Raw genomic sequence first — 19,972 nt, forward strand, 5'->3', positions numbered from 1 at the left:
CTGGAGCCTCCAGTGAGATTTCTGGACTCACCCACCCCTTGCTGACAGCTCCTGGAACCACTTGGTCACAGTCACCTTAATACAGCCCAGATTTCTGGAGAAGGGACCAGCCTCTCCACCCTTGATGCAAAAAATCCCCACTAGCTTCCAGATCACAGAGCCATTTAGATCACCTGGAAGAACTGGGGATCCAGAGGTCCTGCTGACCACCTCTGGACCACACACGGAGGGACAGGAACACAGGGGCAGAGAGGGTGCTGGGAACCCATCTCCTTGTTTCTGGAAAAACACGCTCCCACTGTGGTGAAGGAGATGGTAGAAGACCCCCAAAGTGCTCATGGCTGCCTCAGTTTCCCTGTGTGCATTTGATAAGGGTCCTCAGAGGGACCTCTGGCGACCTCTGATGGGACAGGACAGTCTGGCAGGAAGGCGGTTGTCCTCAAGTATGCGGGTGCGGGGAGGCACCCCTCTCTGTTACTGTACCCTGATTCAATCTAGGGCCCACACAGACCCCTCCTCCAGGAGTAGATGCCCCAGGACCCCTAGTGGGAGGTCACTGTGCTCTGGGGAAACTGAGTCAGGTCTCCACTCGCCTTCCACCCACCTGCTCTGCAGCTCCACACCTGCCCCGGGCCACCCCATATCTCCTCCCACTACAGTCCCTGGGCGCTGGCCCAGGCCCCCAGTGACCGTCCTCCACCTGGGTCCAGACCTTCATCAGCCTTTCACGACTCTGACCCCACCAGTCATGCTCTTTCTCAGCCGTCATCTGCTGGACTCTTCCCTGGTGCTCCATTCACCCCCACCTCACTTCCTGTCATCCTCCACAGGCTCAGACCCTGTCACTCTGATCATGAAGACATCTCCCTTCCCTCCGCCCCTCCTCCCCCCAGGAAAATACATCCCCAGCTCTGGACCCAACAAGAAAGGCAACAGGGAAAGCGAGAGAGAAGGTGTTCTGGGGTATTCTGGACCGGGATTCTGCTTGCTACATAGAACCACTTTATTTTATTTTATTTTCTCTTCTTTTTTTTCCCCCTTTTTTGGTTTTGGCCCACACGCAGCTCTGCTGTGGGTTTACTCCTGGCTCAGGGGTCATTCCTGATGGGGCTTAGGGAATCAGAGGTGGTGTGGGGGATTGAACTGGGGGCCTGCCACATGCAAGCAAGCCCCGGACCCACTGGCCTGTCTCTGGTCCTATTCCAAAGTACATTTTAACCCAAAAAGGAGGGAGATGGGTAGGCATTAGACTTCAGCTGAAATGGCAGCAATGCGCAGATGACTCCAAGGCTGGGCTGGGAGAAAGAAACTACTTCCCAGGTTGGAGCAACAGTGCAGCAGGCTGGCACTTGTCTTGCACAGGGTTGACCCACGTTCAATCCCTGGAATCCCATAAGGTCCCCGAGGCTGCTAGGGGTGATCCCTGAGCACAGAGCCAGGAGTAAGCCCTGAGCACCACTGAGTGTGGTCATAAAAGCAGAAGAAGAATGAAAGAAAGAAGGAAAAACAGAAAGAGAGAGAGAGATAGAAAGAAAGGAAGAAAGAAAGAGAGGGGGAGAGAAGGGAAAGGGAGGGAGGGAGGGAGGAAGGAAGAACAAAAGAAAGAGAGAGGAAGGAGAAAGGGAAAGGAAGGAAGAAAGGATAGAAAGAAGGAAGGAAATAATGAAGGAAGGAAGGATGGAAAGAAAGAAAGAAAGAAAGATAGAAAGGGAAAGGAAAGGAGGGTAAAGGGATGAAGAAAGGAAGGAAAGAGGGAAGGAAAGGAAGGAAGAAAGAACAAAAGAAAGAGAGAGGGAGGAGAAAGGGAGAGGAAGGAAGGAAAGAAAAGAAAGGACCCAAAGAAAGAAAGAAGGACAGAAAGAAAGAAAGGGAGAGAGGGGAAAGGGAGGGAGGGAGGGATAAAGGTATAAAGAAAGGAAGGGAGGGAGGAAGGAAGGAAGGAGGGGAGGGAGGGAGGAAGAAAAGGAAGGAAGGAAGGAAGGAAGGAAGGAAGGAAGGAAGAGAAGGAAGGAAGGAAGGAAGGAAGGAAGGAAGGAAGGAAGGAGGGGAGGGGAGGGGAGGGCAGGGGAGGGGAAGGGAGGGGAGGGGAGGGAGGGAGGAAAGGAAGGAAGGAAGGAAGGAAGGAAGGAAGGAAGGAAGGAAGGAAGGAAGGGGAGGGGAGAGGAGGGGAGGGGAGGGGAGGGGAGGGAGGGAGGGTGGGAGGAACCACTTTACTTTCCTGCTGCCACTTCCCTCACCGGCTTTGCCTGGGCTTGGAGCTTTGCTGGAGGAACCCCCCTGGGGTGTTCGAGGGGAGCACAGCCTGGTGTGTGTTTGGGGGCGCACAGGGCTGGAGGCCCAGGGTGGGTGTCGGAGGGTGGGCATGTCAGAGCGCTGATGGCAGTGAGGGGCCTTCAGTAGCCCCCCTCAAGACCTGGCCCCGCCCTCTGGTGAGCCCTCAGAGCCGGGCTGTGCTGGGCCAGAGCAGGGAAGAGGAGTGTTGCGAGAGGGACAGGCCGGGTCAGGGCTGAGGGCAGAGCAGGCTGGGTGGTCGATCCCCGCACTGAGGAGAGACTCCCTAGCACCGTGCTGGGGCCATCCCCCAGCACCGTTGTGTGTGGGTGGTCTCCAAGCAAAGAAAGGGTGACGAGCGAGGTTGAGTCTGACCAGCCTTTGCAGAATGCAGTTCCCCTTCTGACCTCAATTCCTCCGGAGGGAACAATGTGGAAACTGCCTTAGCCCATGACACGCCGACAGACTGAGAAGCCAGGCCCGGCACGGAGGGTGGAACCCAGAGACTGTCCTCCCGGGATTGGGTGCTGTCCCCTGCACCCCTGTTCCCACTTACTCTTCCAGAACCTTCTCCGCTCCGAGTTTGCCCAGGAGCATTTGGAACTGTGTCTCATCGTCTCCGTCCTCTTCCTGGCCCAGCTCCTCTTCCCCTTGGGCCTGGTACACCTTCTCCTCCTGGAGCGGGACCACCTGTCCCCCTGGGCCAACCTCGTCCTCACGCGGCTGGTTCTGGCTGAAGAAGAAGCGACCTGGGTGGAGGGCAGGAGGTCAGTGCTCAGGAGGCTCGGCTGTGGGTCTCGCCAGGAAGCTCTTCTCTCTCCCGGCCCCAGTCACCATCTCTCATCGGAGAGAAGACAAAGGGGTCCCTGCCTCCCCACTCCCAACTCACACACCTGTGCAGATACCCTGGGAGTCTCCCACTTTGGGTCTGGAATCTTTCCCATGGCAGTGGGATTCGGTCAGAGAAGTCGGGGGCTGGTGAGGTGTATCGGCAGAGAGCAAGATCAAGACTGGCCCTTACCGGGGCTGGAGTGATAGCACAGCGGGGAGGGCATTTGCCTTGCACGCTGCAGACCTGGGTTCAATTCCCAGCATCCCATAGGGTCCCCTGAGCTCTGCCAGGAGTAATTTCTGAGCGCAGAGCTAGGAGTAACCCGTGTGCATTTCCAGTGTGACCCAAAAAAGAAAAAAAAGACAGGGCCTGACCAATGTATTTAAAAAAAATCTTTGGGCTACTTCCAGCAGGACTCAGTGCAGGGATCCCTCCAAGTGGGGCCCGGTGACCCCCAGTGGGGCTGGAGAATGGAACCAGAATGGCTGTGTACAAGGCAGTGCCTTAACCACTGTACTCTCTGGGGTCTCACAAATATATCTTATCATCTCTCACTTCTCCCTTTGTCCCACCTCCCAGTCTTTTTTGGTTTGATTGGTTGGTTTTGGGCTACACCTGACCCTGGCAGTGCTCAGGACTGACTTCTGGCTCTGTGCTCAGGGATCACCCCTGGCCTGGGTCAGGGGACCCTATGGAGGACTGGGAACTGAATCAGGGTCAGCTGTGTACAAGACAAGAGCCCAACCCACTGAACTATGGCTCTAGGTCTCTGATCAATATCTGATCAATATCTGATCGATGTCTGATCTGAGGGTGCCGCTCTTGGTTGCTTCCTTTTTGCTCACTTCCGGTGACCAAGAGAACGATGAGTCTGCTCCAGCCCCCTCCGGTGACCGCCCAGGTCCTCGATCTGGCAAAGTGGGCGGGACAGGCTCACCCCATTTCACAGTCCCCTGGAGCCAAGTTTCCTTCCTGCCCCCTGTTTCTGCCAAGCCTTCTGGCAGCAGGTGGCTTTGGGGCACAGAGAAAGCAGGACTGGGGGCATCTGAAGTAGCATGTGGAAAGGGGCCTGATGAGACCGACACCCAAGGACAGTAGACACAAGGGCCAGGAAGACAGCTCCATAGTTGGAAGCCGGCTTCATGAGCTAGGGGAGAAGGCAGCTGGGATGGAGAAGGGACCACTAAGTCACTGATGGTTGGAGGGATCACTCGGGATGGGAAATGTGTGCTGAAAGTAGAGAAAGGACCAAACAGGATGGCCTCTCATTACATGCATTGAAAACCATAATGCCCATAAGTAGAGAGAGAGTATGGGGAATATTATCTGCCATGGAGGCAGGGGGAGGGTGGGAAACGGGGGGGGTACACCGGGGATATTGGTGGTGGGGAATGTGCACTGGTGGAGGGATGCGTGTTTGATTATTGTGTAAGTGTAACTCAAAGATGAAAGCTTGTAACTGTCTCATGGCGATTCAATAAAAAAGGGGGGGGATAAGCATGCAAGATGGGAGGCATTATTAGTGGAGTAGGAGAGCTTGCGAACCACCCCCTCCTCACCCAGGACAGATAGACCAGCCCCCTGGGATCCCAGCACCCGGGAGTACTTACTAAACCCAGTGGTGAATTCATCCGGGGTGAGGAAGCCGTTGCCATCAGCATCCAGGGCGTCAAACACATCCTCCAGCTCCTCCAGGCTGAGGGGCAACTCCTGGTGCAGCCTCTGCAAATAGCACCAGCCACACTGGCCATCAGCGGCGGGCACGGGTGGGCAGGGGTTGCCATGGCCCTGCAGAGCACCCCTACCCCCCAATCAGGTCTGTTTTACATAGCATCTCTCCGGAGTCCACCCTTTGACTATGAAGAGCACTTGCCACTTGAGGTGACCTGCCCAAGAGTGAGGTGACTTGAGGCTGGAGTGACAGCACAGTGGTGAGGGCATTTGCTTTGCACGTGGCCAACTTGGGTTCGATTCCCAGCATCCCACTGGGTCCCCCGAGCACCGCCAGGAGTGATTCCTGAGTGAATGAGCCAGGAATAACCCCTTGCATTGCCGAGTGTGACCCAAAAAGCAAAAAAAAAAAAAAAAAAAAAAGTGATGGCTTCGAGGCCAGCAGCACACTCTAGGGGTAAAGGCAGCTCAGATAGAGAAGGGAGCACCAAATAAAGGGTGCTGGGAAGATCTGCCCAGAATGGGAGATGCATGCTGAAAGTAGACTATAGACTGAACATGATTGCCACCCAATGCCTATTTTGCAAACCACAGCACCCAAAAAGAGAGAGAAAACAAAAGGAAATGCCCTGCCACAGGGGTGGGGTGGGATGGGGGGATGGGGGAGGTGGGAGGGATACTGGGAGCACTGGAGGTGGAGAATGGGCACGGGTTGGGAGGGATGGGTACTCAATCATTGTATAACTGAAACCCAAGCACAAAATAATTGTACGTCTACAACTGTACCTCATGGTGTTTCACTAATAAAAAAAAAAAGAAAAATGGTGGGAAACTGCCCCCTTAACCCAAGCCCTAAAATTGAGATAGTCCTCTTGGGGAAAACAAAAACAAAACAAAAACAAAAACAGCTTACCTCATAATCTAGGCAAGGAAACATGAGGCCAGGGAAAGAAGAGATAATTGGGCAAGCAAAAATCGCACCCCAAAAAGTAATAGAATGAAACAGTTTATTATTCTTGAACTGTTGAGGGCACCAGAAGCAGGAGCAGAGTGGGAGATTGTCACCACTTTACTCTGGGATTCAGGGCGCCTGTTGTTTGGCTCTGTTTGGCTCTCGCCTCTGCTCTGCCTGTACCCATTAAAATTTGATGTGCTTCCTGACCATCTTTACCGTCTCTGTCAACTTAAATGATGGCTCCTGTGTTAGCAGCCGGAGCCGGGGAGTGATATGGATGAAATAAATGGTCAGTCTGTGAGCTCACTCACGGCTGCCCGGGCCACCCTGGGGCTTGGGGAGTTCATGTGTGTTTGTCTCTTTGTGTGCTTGTCTCAGTCTCTGTAACCAACCCCCACTGGGTGGACATGGAAGGTGCCAACCCGATTTGGTTTATCGTGGAAAAGCGCCACACAACTTACAACTACATAAATAGGCGTATGTTTATCAATGCGTTAACAGGGACAATTTTCAGAAGGGTTGGGCCATGCCCAGTGGTACTTGGAAGTAACTCCTGGCTCATCTGTTCCAGGGTTCACTCCCAGAAATGTTTGGGGGACCGTTTGTGGCGCCAAGGATAGACCGGGAATGACCCTATGCAAGACAAATGCCTTACCTGCTATACATCTCTCTGGCTCCGAGTATACACACACACACACACACACACACACACACACACACACACACACACACACACACATCATACACTGTAGCACTGCACTGTCCTCCCATTGTTCATCGATTTGCTTGAGCGGGTCCAGTAACATCTCTATTGTGAGACTTGTTGTTACTGTGTCTGGCATATCAAATACAACACGGGGAGCTTGCCAGGCTTTGCCGTGCGGGTGAGATACTCTTGGTAGCATGTTGGGCTCTCTGAGGGGGGCAGAGGAATTGAACCCGGGTCAGCCCAGTCAGCAGCATGTTAGGCAAACACCCTACCCACTGTGCTATTGCTCCAGTGATATACTCATCGATCGATATACACATCATTATATATATATATATATATATATATATATATATATTTGCATTTGATTCTCCAGACCATCCTCTCTGGTGGGAATTTTTTTTTTTTTTGCTTTTGGAGTCACACCCAGTGTTGCACAAAGGTTACTCCTGGCTAATTCACTCAGGAATTACTCCTGGCGGTGCTCGGGGGACCCTATGGGATGCTGAGAATCGAACCCAGGTCAGCCCTGTGCAAGGCAAAATGCCCTACCCACTCCAGCCCCCTGAGATGGGAATTCTTTATTTGGTTTTGTTTGATTTTGTTGGGGGGAGCCACACCTGGTAATGCTCAAGTCTTACTCCTGGCTCTGCCTTTTGGAATAACATCTGGAGGTGCTTGGAGGACCACGTGGGATTACAGGAATTGAACCCAGTTTGGCCATATGCCAGGTTCTTGCTTTACCCGCTGTATTATGGCTCCGGCCCCACGAGGATGACTTTTCACAAGAAAATAGTAGGGAGAGCGGACCCCTGATGTTAGATGTGAATTTGTTAAATTAGTCAAACGCATCAGCCACACACTGCTGGGCCAGCTAAAGGCTAAATGTCGCTCACATCAGGATGGTTTACCTGAGCCCAGCACCAGGAGATGTGATATGCTAACTATTGTCCACTCGCGGGACAAGATGGGTGATGTGTGCTGACCATGCAGTTCTGTGCCAAACACCAGGACACGCAGACCCTCACGCGGAGTGATGCAGAGAAGCTGCCCACTTGATGGAGGGAGGGCTGCAACCATGTCCTGTTTGCTTGTCATTTGACCAGAATGTGTAGCAAAATATTATGCTTACATGATAGACAATGCAGCTCTCTGTTAATCTCATGTTTCCATCCCTCGCTTTTTTTTTCTTTTTGGGGATGGAGCGATAGCACAGCGGGTAGGGCATTCGCCTTACAAGCGGCCAACATGGCCGACCCGAGTTCGATTCCTCCGCCCCTCTCGGAGAGCCCGGCAAGCTACCGAGAGTATTCGATATGCCAGACACAGTAACAACAAAGTCTCCAATGGAGACGTTACTGGGCCCGCTCGAGCAAATCGGTGATCAATGGGAAGGCCTTTACCTTTACCTTTACCTTTTGGGTCACATGCAGCGATACTCAGAGGTTACTCCTGGCTTTGCACTCGGGAATTACTCCTGGCAGTGCTCGGGGGACCCTATGGAATGCAGGGACTCGAACCCGGGTCGGCCGTGTGCAAGGCAAACGCCCTCCCCTCTGTGCTATCGCTCTAGCTTTAGCACCGTCGTAGCTTTCGAACATAGTTTTTTGAGTACCTCAAAAATGCAACTTCAGTGTTTGGATCAGTAGTTGAGTGGATTGGAGGCCCAGGACCCCTGGGGCTATGACCGGCTGACCAGAGCAGGGGGGAGGAAGCAGGCGGAGAGGGAGTAGGAAGGAAGAGTGTAGATTCTGTCCTGTTCCCCAGAGGTGTCTCTGCTCTCTCACTGTGTGGTAATGAACTCAGTGAGAAGTGTCAGGCAGAAGACTGACACCCTGCTCCGCATCTGGAACTTTCTATGGACACACATTTCAGGGTTTCCATCTGAGGAACAGCTGGGGGAGTTCCCATGGCCACGACCCTCTAGGCTGGGGCTTCCCCAGTCCTTTGATGAAGAATTTGGACAAGAAAGTAGGAGGAGGTTCATGTACTAAGAAAGTGCTAGGCGTGACTCCTGGAAAGATCAAACCACATTCAAGGACAGGAGGGCAGGACCTGCGCACTCAGGACCAGGAGCAAAGTGCTGCTATGGCTTCCCTTGGGCCTTTATTTTTTTTTCTTGGTTTTTGGGTCACACCTGGCAATGCACAAGGGTTACTCCTGGCTCATGAACTCAGGAATTACTCCCGGCGGTGCTCGAGGGAGCAGATGGGATGCTGGGAATCAAATCCCGGTCAGCTGTGTGCAAGGCAAACGCCCTCCCCACTGTACTATCGCTCCAGCCCCTTCCTCGGACCTTTGGGGTTTTGCTTTTTTGCTTTTTGTTTTTTGCGTTTTGGTTTTTCTTTTTCTTTTTTTTTTTTTTTGCAGGGGGTCATATTCATGCTCAGGTGCACAGGGCTTACTCCCGGCTCAGTGCTCGGGGCTCACGCCTGGGGGAGACTGAGCCCAGGTCAGTCATGTGCAAGACAAGCACCCTACCTTCTGTCCTGCCCCTCCGGCTCATCGCACAGTGAGTCCAGCCCAGGCCAGGCTGCACGGTCTACGTCAGTGTCCTCTCCTGCCCCGGTCAGCCATGTGTCCAAGTCAGGGCACCCCAGGGGAACTCATTATACCCAGGCCGACCTTCTGCTTTCCTCCAGTTCCCACTGGGAACCAAGTGGCCTGGTGTGGGCGTGAGTGACAGTCAGCCTAGGGCCATGGGCAGAGGGTACATGCCAACCGGCCGTCCACACGCCAGACAAGAGCCAGCAGGTGTAGAAGTCTAATCTGCAGGGACGTCGAGTGGGTTCTTAAAGCAGGTCCTCTCCAAGGGAAGCCATTGAATTGCATTCGGCAGGTCCTGGCTTGCAGGGAGCCTGGGCTGCACAGCAAAACGGGGCGAGAGGAGGATGGAGAAGCCATTTAGGAGAGCTGCATTAAATATGAATAAGGTTGGATGCTGTTTGAAAGGGGAGGGAGTGCCAGTGTGGGCAAAGGTTCTGGATGTGCTTCTGTTTGGCATCTCGGGGAATCTCTGATGTGTCACTGGCCCTTAAATCCGCTGCCTCCAAAGCCACAGGAAGTAGAATGAGGGTGGAGGACGGAGCCTCGCATCCAAGCAGCATTATCAGCCGTGGTTACTTGGCAGGTAGATCCGAGTTCTCAGATCAGCCAGGTGTAGTCCTTGCCCCCGCGAATCCTCCCTGCCCTGGTCTAGGATGTCTCCACTGAAGACCAGGATGGTGATTCCTCACCCTCCGTCTTCCCTTTTTCACTCAAATCACCCCGCTTACCCCCAAGAGGGCACCTTTCTTCCTGATAGCGGGAGCCAGGAAAAACTATTCCATGCCCCACCTTGGGCTCTAGCCCTGAATCGAGCAACACTTCCAACCACAAAAATCCTACCTAGGCCCGAGCCTGCGGGGAGCAGCCTTGAGCGTGGTGACACGGCCACACAACACATCGTAAGACACTCCCTATCCGTTTTTTATAAGTAACAAACCACATTTGATGGGGATCAAATAATAGGCAACCAATCACAGAGAGAAATATATATATATATATATATATTTTGCTGGAGCAATAGCACAATGGTAGGGTGTTTGCCTTGCACGCAGCCAACATGGCCAACCCGAGTTCAATTCCTCCGCCCCTCTAGGAGAGCCCAGCAAGCTACCGAGAGTATCTCGCCCGCACGGCAGAGCCTGGCAAGCTCCCCGTGACGTATTCGATATGCCAAACACAGTAACAACAAAGTCTTCAATGGAGACGTTACTGGGCCCGCTCCAGCAAATCAATGAACAATGGGAGGACAGTGACAGTGACAGTGAAATACATATATACATATTTTCAGATATCTATACAAACACTCCCAACACTCAACCTTTAACAACATGTTAGTGACATCCTAAAGAATGTCTTAATGGCTTCTGCAAAAATAGAACAATCTTCACAGTTTCCTCTATGGATACTTTTGTAGCATTTTCGGCAGTTTTTCATAACAGACGATACAAAATATACTATTTCCGTTCTGCTTTGGGACAGGGATTGTGGCTTGGGATGGAAACATCCCAAATTTGGTGGTGGGAAGGTGTCATGGTGGTGGGCTTAGTGTTTGAATATTGAATGTAATCAAATACTGTGAACTGTCACTGTCACTATCCTCCCATTGTTCATCGATTTGCTCAAGCGGGCCCAGTAACGTCTCCATTGGAGACTTTGTTGTTACTGTGTCTGGCATATCGAATACTCTCGGTAGCTTGCCGGGCTCTCTGAGAGGGGCGGAGGAATCGAACTCGGGTCGGCCATGTTGGCTGCGTGCAAGGCAAACGCCATACGGCTGTGCTATCGCTCCAGCCCTACTGTGAACTACTTTATAAAATAAAAAAATTAAAAAAAATCCTACCTAGGATGGAATCCACACCCTTCTTTCTTCCTCCTCCCCCAACTGCTCTCTTACCAGTAAGGAGGTGGGAGCTGCCTTCTAACCACTTGGGAGTGCTGACCAACTCTCTTTTGTGTGCTGGGAAACTAGTCCTGAGAGTGTCTCGAGTCTTCTTTGCCAACTCGACCAGGCGAGACTCTAGAACCTTCCTCATGGGTCTCCCTCGAAAACCCTTCTTGTCTTTCCTTTTTTTGGAGGGGGGTCACACCCGGCGATGCTCAGGGGTTACTTCTGGCTCTGCACTCAGGAATTACCCCTGGCAGTACTCAGGGGACCAGATGGTATGCTAGGACTCGAACCCGAGTCAGCCGCGTGCGAGGCAAATGCCCTACCCGCTGTGCTATTGCTCCAGCCCCGCCCTTCTCATTTTTAACCGTCATGATCTCTAACTGAACTATTCTTCTCAGCCAACAAAGCACTTAAAAATAAAACAACACATAACCTGTTCTGCTCTGGTTTTCTGAACGCCGGGTGCCTGGTACAGGTTTAAGTAGGCAGAGTGAGCAGGCAGAGAGGGACACAATGGTTCAATCCAACATGGCAGCCTGAAAAGCCTGGCAAGGGCCTCACTTTCCCTTCAGAGCTGCTGGGAATCAGCCCCCGAAGTCTCTCTCCCAGCCCCACCACTTTTTCCAGTTTTACTGACCTTCTACCCAGGATAGCAGCGGGGAAGAAGGAGAAGGAAGTGGAAAGAAGTCCCCTCACCCCATTCCTGCCACCTGTACCCCAAGAAGTGCGCCAGAGCAAGTCTTAACCTTTCCCACTCCTGACCCTCCTCTATCTCTGAGAAATGTCACACAAATGACGGTAGCCAAGGACACTGGATTGATGGTATGTTTGAGTTTGACTTCAGTTCTGGTTTGTTGGGTGTTCGGAAGTCTTTGATTGTTCCCAATTTTTTTTCCCTAACCCTCATATTTTGTGCCAGGTACCAAGTTCCCAGTTTAAGAAGCCAAGAGGCGGGGCTGGAGCGACAACACAGTGGGTAGGGCGTTTGCCTTGCACGCGGTCGACCCAGGTTCGAGTCCCAGCATCCCATATGGTCCGCCAGGAGTAATTCCTGAGTGCAGAGCCAGGAGTAACCCCTGAGCATCGCCGGGTGTGACCCAAAAAGATTAAAAAAAAGAAGCCAAGAGGCAGGAGGTGGGAGTGCCAAGGCTCCTTTAAGGACCAGCCTCCTTGCACTCTCTGTTCTGGAACCACCCCGGCAGTAAGCCTCTGACCCCCAGCCTCGGGCCCTCACCCCTGATCAGTCCAGGTTATAGGTAAGGTCCCCCCAAGCCCCTCCATCCTATCCCAGAGTCTTACCTAGTTTGCATTTCATACTGATAAATGAAAGTGGTTGGTTATCTGTCTTGGGGATGGGGTGGGGGTCGGGAACCCTGAGAACAGGGGCTCAATCATTTTTTTAAATATTTTTTAAAAATTTGGGGCTGGAGCGATAGCACAGCAGGTAGGGCATTTGCCTTGCATGCAGCTGACCTGGGTTCAAATTCCAGCATCCCATATGGTCCCCGAGCACCGCCAGGAGTGATTCCTGAGTTCATGAACCAGGAGTAACTCCTGTACATTGCCGGGTATGACCCAATAAAGCAAAAAAGAAAAATTTTTTTTTAGTTTAAAATTTTTTAAAATTAATTTAATGTAGAAGTACTGTTGTTTATTCAGTCATTGATTAAGCTGATTGAATTGGGCATGCATTGGGCATTGTCTCATTCATTCTTTTTTTTTTTTTTTGCTTTTTTTAGGTCACAGCCGGCTGTGTATAGGGGTTACTCCTGACTTTTGCACTCAGGAATCACTCCTGGCAGTGCTCGGGGGACCATATGAAATGCTAGGAATCAAAACTTATGTTGACCACATACAAGGCAAATGCCTTACCCTCTGTGCTATCGCTCCAGCCCCTGGGCTCATTTATTCTTGACCCACGCTGCTGGCCCAAGATCTCCCCACTGCTGATTAAAATGGAGCGTGTAGGGCCACAGAGACAGTGAAATGGGCTGAGAACCCTTTGCTTGCAGGAAGCAGGGCACTGCATGGTCGCAAGCATCACCGGGAGTAACCGTCTTCCCCCCAATGCATTAAGCCAAAGTAGCCTCCAAGCACCCCTGGGTATGGCCACCCCCATAAAAAGTAAAAAAAAAAGTAAAAGGCCCTCCCGTTGATCGTCGATTTGCTCGAGCGGGCCCAGTAACGTCTCCATTGGAGACTTTGTTGTTATTGTGTCTGGCATATCGAATACTCTCGGTAGCTTGCCGGGCTCTCCGAGAGGGGCGGAGGAATCGAACTCGGGTCGGCCATGTTGGCTGCGTGCAAGGCAGACGCCCTACCCGCTGTGCTATCGCTCCAGCCCCATAAACAAACAAAAATAGATGAGGTATTTAGATGCCGGTTGAATGAATACATAAATGAGTGCAAAGAACAAACACCAGGGATCCATGCCTCTGAACTACTGAGCACTTATTTAGACTTTACCCAGATCTTGTCCAACATCGTGTTTGACCCGATGAGTCAGAGGAAGAGGAACAGACATAGCGGGAGGGGACTATGGAGACTTATTTTAGGGGTCCATAATATCCGCCGGTAAGATGGAAAGAGGCAGGAGATGACTAAGATGTGGTAATGGCTGCACAGTAAGAAGAGTTGGTACCAACACCCCCAAGCCACACAGTGAACCAAGAGTTACCGTGTGCGTTAAACTGCAGGCGGCTCTAGAATGACAGGGTGGGGGGTGCCAGGCCGAGACGTAGGCACACTCCTTTCCTCCCCACTTGTACACACAAGTACAAGTGCACTGATAAAGTACAAGTGCACAGACTCGACACACATGAGCTCGGTGAGTTCTGTCCTCGCGCTGGGACCATCCATCACTGACAGAGAAGGAGTTGTGGCCCAGAGGCATGAACAAACCCATCGGGGCAGGTGAGCTGCAGCTTCAGGATTAAAGCTCACTCATTTATGGGGTGTGAGACTGGTACCCAAGGACAGTAGGAACAAGGGCCAGGAGGGTTGGTCCATGGTGTGCTGAGGGAGAAGGCTGCAGTCGGGATAGAGAAGGGACCACTCTGGGCAAAGATAGTTAGGAAATGATCACTCTGGATAAGAACTGTGTGCTGAAAGTAGGGAAAGAAACAAACTTGGTAACCTTTCAGTATCTGTATTGCAAACCATCACGACCAAAAGGAGAGAGAGAGACAGAGACAAAGACAGAGACAGAGAGACAGAGCGAGACAGAGAGCAGAGAGAGAGACAGAGAGAGACAGAGAGAGAGGGAGAGGGTGAGGGAGAGAGAGAGGGGAAGAGAGGAGAGGGAGAGAGAGGGAGAGGGAGAGGGAGAAGGAGAGAGAGAGAGAGAGAGGGAGAGGGCAAGAGAGAGGAAGAGGGAGAGAGAGAGAGAGAGAGAGTGTCTGCCATAAAGGCAGGCTGGGGGGGGGTGTTGGCAGGAGGGAAACTGGGGACATTGGTGGTGGGAAAGACACTGGTGAAGGGCTGGATGTTGAAACACTGTATGACTACAACCCAATCATGGACAACTTTGTAACTATGTAAGTCAAGGTGTCACTGTCACTGTCACTGTCACTGTCCTCCCGTTGTTCATCGATTTGCTCGAGTGGGCCCAGTGACATCTCCATTGTGACAACTGTTACTGTGTTTGGCATATTGAATATGTCATGGGGAGCTCGCCAGGCTCTGCCATGCGGGCGAGATACTCTCGGTAGCTTGCCGGGCTCTCCGAGAGGGGCAGAGGAATTGAACTCGGGTCGGCCATGTTGGCTTCGTGCAAGGCAAACGCCCTACCCTCTGTGCTATTGCTCCAGCCCAAGTCAAGGTGACTCAATACAAAATAAATTTTATTTTAAGAAAAAGAAAAAACTCAGGCCCGCCAGCATCTCATCTTTAGAAGTCTCCAGCTGGAGGCAGTTACCGTTTTTCTGGAATGAACCAGATGCTTCCAGGTTCCTGCTCTGCAGGCCCAGGGCTCCTCAACACACGCTCAGCTCTGCCAGGCACCGGGGCTTTCCGGAAACAAATAGGCACACGGCTTAGTTTGGCAGGAAAGTCACAGATTTGGTGGGTGGGCCAAGTTCTAGAAGGTTCTTTGGCAGAGCCGGGAATGGTGGGCAGGGCTGGGATAGTAGGTGAGAGAAAATTATTTCCTGCTCAAGCAAGCAGAGAAGTCTGAGAGATAGTACGGGGGAATCAGCTCCTTTCCTTTCACATGACTGACCTGGATCTGGTCCCTGGCATCAAACATCATCCCTGGAGCACCACCGGAGTGCTCCCTGAGCACAGAGCCAGGAATCGCTCCTGAACACTGCCAAACACAAATGAAGTAGTGGGGAGGGAGGACTTTGCGAGTTCTCCTGTGCACCCCAGCCACACCCCCTCTCCCCAAGGGAAGTGTCCCCATGTGTTCTGTCCCCACCCCTTAGGAGGCAGGGCTGATTCCCCTGCAGTGCCCTCCATCACCTCCCTCTGCTTTTCCAGGGGACCAGTCCCCCATCCTGTAAAGTCATCTGCACTCAGTTTTGCTGGGGGCCAACCCTGTGGGCCGCAGAGAGTCTCTTGGAAGGGGAGAGCATGAGGTGTGAGGGGCAGCAGAGAGGCTAGGAACCCTCAGACCCCCCAATCCACCCTGGCCGCAGAGCCCCCCGACACACACACACACACACACACACACACACATTAATCCAAGGTCTCTGCAATCTGGATACAAGACATCACAATTTCTTGGGGGGGGGGATAAATGATGGAAAACAAAGCTGACCTGACCCCCCCCCTTTCCTGGGGGTCCAGATGCCCCTCTTTTCTGGATCTTTTCCCTTAACTTGCACACAGGCAGCATTCCTGGGGGAGGTGTTGGAAGTCACCCCCATGAAATCTGGGGGAGAGGGACCCACTGCCTTTCCCCTGGCTCCCAGATCCCCCCTCTTAGCATTAATTCTCTCAGCTCACACAGTGGGGCTGGGCTGCACAAATCCTCCATCTCATCGCCCCCTCTTTGGTGTGCCCCAGCAAAACTAGACCGGAAACCCGACCTTCTCTAAACTCTCTAAACTAGGAAGTACGATGCAGCTCCAAGACACCACTGGACAGAGCTCGAGGGGCGGGACCAGATGCTCTGCAGGCAGGAGGCCTTGGGGGCTGGGGATGCCTTGGGTTCCACTGTTCCCCCAAGCACTGCCACAAGCAACCACCTTGCAAAGCACTGAGTCAGGAGTAGCCCCCGAGCACTACCAGGTTTGGCCCCCATAGGAAAAAAAGAAAATCTATAGCACAGCGGTAGGGCGTTTGCCTTGCACGCAGCCAACATGGCCGACCCGAGTTCGATTCCTCCGCCCCTCTCGGAGAGCCCGGCAAGCTACCGAGAGTATCTCGTTTGCATGGCAGAGCCTGGCAAGCTCCCCGTGACGTATTCGATATGCCAAACACAGTAACAACAAAGTCTCCAATGGAGACGTTACTGGGCCCGCTCGAGCAAATTGATGAACAACGGGAGGACAGTGACAGTGACAGTCCTAACATGGATGTGCATGGAGGAAGAGAGCATCACTGGAAGGATCTAAGTCAGAGGGAGAAGGACAAACAGCAACTGGTCTCACGTGGGGTTTAGGAACCACGCAAGGGGATGGTCGGCGTGGAATGATGACCAACTCTTGACTCGGACTACAGAACTGAGGTCACCAAACGGTGGGGTTGAGAAGGTCAGGGTGAAGGCAGAGCTGCAGAGTCTTTGCATTAATTTTAGTGGCGGTCAATCTGCCTCCAGGCCCCATCTTAGCACACCAACAGCCCTGGCCCAGAGACACAGCAGCAAGTTCCGGAAGGCACCACAGCACCAGAGATTTCTCTGGGCCCCAAACTGAGCCAATATCACCGGGACATCCCAGATGGAGCAGATGCAGTCTCCTCACCTACATCTGGGATTTCAGATGGAATCCCAGTGACCAAGAGCTTCCACAAGCAAGGCCCTCAGTATGCGGGTTCCAGGACTACATCTCCAGGCCACATGGTGGCAGAGGACCTAGGCTGTCCCTCCCCGGGTCCCCACCCACCCAGACCTGGGCTGCCACGCCCACAATTTACCTCTGGGCACCATCTTAGCACACAACAGTCCTGGCCCAGAGACTCCCAAATCTTAGCACACAACAGTCCTGGCCCAGAGACTCCCAATCGAATCCCAAAATGGATCGGTGCCATACAGAGATGTCTCTGGAACCCAACGATTTACAATCTAGAAATTTACATTTACAATCATGGCCACTCAAAATGAGCATTGGAAAATAAATTATCTAGCGTCTGCCCCTGGAAGGCAGGCTTGAATGGTGGTGGGAAAATTCACGGAAAACATAATGGCCAAAATTAGAGAGTATTGGGGAAATTGTCTTCCACAGAGGCAGGGTGAAGACTGGGATGTGGGGTGGGCGGATACTTGAGACATCGGTGGTGGACAATGTGCACTGGTGGAGGGATGGGTGTTCCATCATTGTATGGCTGAATCTCAAACATGAAAGCTTTGTAACTATCTCATGGTGATAGAATAAAATAAAAAAAAAAAAAGTAATGTGGAGTTGCCCGGCAAGCTACCGAGAGTATTCGATATGCCAGACACAGTAACAACAAAGTCTCCAATGGAGACGTTACTGGGCCCGCTCGAGCAAATCGACGATCAACGGGAGGGCCTTTACCTTTTACCTTTACCAATGTGGAGTTCATGCCCAATTCAATCAGCTTAATCAATGGCTGAACAAATAGCAGTACTCCTACATTCGTTAAAAAAAATAATTAGTGGTGGTGAGGGTGCAGTCCCTTTGTACTTCAAACCAGACCCAAGGCCAGAGCAATAGCACAGCTCTCTCCGTCTTAGTTCACTTCAGTCGATGCCCTTCAGCTCTTTGACCTTGGATTGCAAAACTGAGTGGAAGGCTGGGGTGAGAGGGAGGTTGGGGGGTTGAAAGAGGCACATTAGAAGCGACAGAGGAAGATGGTGGAGGGTCTTGGGCACTTTGGTTGTGGTGAAGATGCAGTGACAAGGTACACTCAAACCATGAACCTTGAAACAACTGCAAGCTCGCTACCAAACTACAATAAAAGCGGCATATTTTCCAAAATCATGGTTGAAACAGAAATCCAGAGCAGAAGAATATTTGGTGACATGAAAAGGTTCGAAAGTTGAAATCTGTGTTCAGAAACAGTTTTTGTTATTATGATTATTGTTTTGCTTTCTGGGTCACATCCGGCAATGCACAGGGGTTACTCCTGGCTCTGCACTCAGGAATTATTCCCGGCGGTGCTTCTCCATGCCCGACTTCACGCCCCTCCGAGGCTTTCCCCAATGCCCAGGAGCCTGAGCCCTGGAAGGAAGTGAGGACCAGGAGAGAGGATTAGACAGGGAGACGGGGAGCCCCCAGAGAGTCCGGGCTGATAACTCCTTCCAGGGAGAAGTTGATTTCGTCTTTCCTGTACTGGGTGTCACTTGCCATGAGCAGGCCCCCAGACTAGGAACCGGCACCATCTGGCATGCCAGGTAGCCAGACCCCTGGTCGGGGAGGGGGGGGCAGGGTGTAGGGCTCCCAGTACCTGCATGTCCGTCCTGGCGATGAAGCCCTTGTTCTCGGCGTCACAGGTCTGGAAGAATTCTTGTGCCTTCTTCAGCATGGTCAGTTCCTCAGTGTCCTTCAACTCCAGGTTGTCCGGGAACTCTGGGCAAGCCCTGATCTCCTCCTGTCCCCGGCCATGACTCTTGGCACCTGAGGCCATGGACCCCTCTGGAGTAGCCATTAGCTCTGTCGGTTCCTTCGGGTTGTCCCAGAACCTGTGGGTGGGAAAGGAGAGGGGAGCGGAAAGGAAATGAGGGGATCAAAGGGAAGCCCTGAGCACACACCAGGTGCTGGGGATCCCTTAGCAACAGCCTCTCCAGAAGCAGAAGCCCAGGACCTGTCAAGGCTGCCTGGATTGCGAAGAGATGAGCCAGGCCATCCAAGAGAAAATGGGGGGAATAGAAAACAGACATGAAGACAGAGAAAGAAGAAAAAAGGAAGGAAGGAAGGAAGGAAGGAAGGAAGGAAGGAAGGAAGGAAGGGGAAGGAAGAAAAAAGAAAGAGAAAGGAAAGAAGGAAGAAAGAGAAAGGAAGGAAGGAAGGAAGGAAGGAAGGAAGGAAGAAGGAAAGGAAGGAAGGAAGGAAGGAAGGAAGGAAGGAAGGAAGGAAGGAAGGGGAAGGAAGGAAGGAAGGAAGGGGAAGGAAGAAAAAAGAAAGAGAAAGGAAAGAAGGAAGAAAGAGAAAGGAAGGAAGGAAGGAAGGAAGGAAGAAAAATGAAAGAAGGAAGAAAGAGGAAGGAAGGAAAGAAGGAAGGAAGGAAGGAAGGAAGGAAGGAGGGAGGGAAGGTTAGGAAGGAAGGAAGGAAGGAAAGAAGGAAGGAAGGAAGGAAGGAAGGAAGGAAGGAAGGAAGGAAGGAAAATGAAAGAAGGAAGAAAGAGGAAGGAAGGAAAGAAGGAAGGAAGAAGGAAAGGAAGGAAGGAAGGAAGGAAGGAAGAGGAAGGAAGGAAAAAAGAAAGAAAAATGAAAGAAGGAAGAAAGAGAAAGGAAGGAAGGTAGAAGAGAAGGAAGAAAGAAAGAGAGAAAGAAAGAGGAAGGAAGGAAAAAGGAAAGAAAAATGAAAGAAGGAAGAAAGAGGAAGGAAGGAAGGAAGGAAGGAAGGAAGGAAGGAAGGAAGGGAAAAGGAAGGAAGGAAAGAAGAAAGAATGAAAGAGAGAAAGAATGAAGAGAGAGAGAGAGAGAGAGAGAGAGAGAGAGAGAGAGAGAGAGAGAGAGAAGAAAGCAGGCACTTCCAGATTGAATGGGGAGTGGGGATGGGCAGATGGAGCCTGTGGACAACCCCTCCCCCATTTATAGAAACAGCCACAAAACAGCTCCCGGGTAAAAAATCAGAACAAGGACAAACAACCTCCGTAGAGCAGCTTCCAATGATCAGTGATTCCCTTGGAGGCAAGTCTCTGTGTGCCTCTGGGGAAGGACCACCTCATTCCCTGAAACAGACCCCATCAGCTCCATCTGCACTGAGGCTCAGGCAGGTTGAATGGCCTGGCCAAAGTCCCACAGCAAGTCA

General features: G+C 52.0%; 1 protein-coding gene across 1 annotated transcript in view; it reads right to left on the reverse strand.

Annotated features, from left to right (window-relative positions):
• Window positions 1-19,972, reverse strand: part of CRACR2A (calcium release activated channel regulator 2A) — a 101,096-nt gene that overhangs the window by 79,236 nt on the left and 1,888 nt on the right. Inside the window, exons 2-4 of the mRNA XM_056117789.1 lie at window positions 18,446-18,680; window positions 4,714-4,825; window positions 2,828-3,020 (exon numbers count right to left, since the gene is read on the reverse strand). Coding sequence (XP_055973764.1) covers window positions 2,828-3,020; window positions 4,714-4,825; window positions 18,446-18,680 — 540 coding nt within the window. The remainder of the gene's footprint in view (window positions 1-2,827; window positions 3,021-4,713; window positions 4,826-18,445; window positions 18,681-19,972) is intronic.

Source organism: Sorex fumeus, unplaced genomic scaffold (genome assembly GCF_029834395.1).
Source record: "Sorex fumeus unplaced genomic scaffold, SorFum_2.1 ptg000036l, whole genome shotgun sequence".
NCBI classification, from domain to species: domain Eukaryota; kingdom Metazoa; phylum Chordata; class Mammalia; order Eulipotyphla; family Soricidae; genus Sorex; species Sorex fumeus.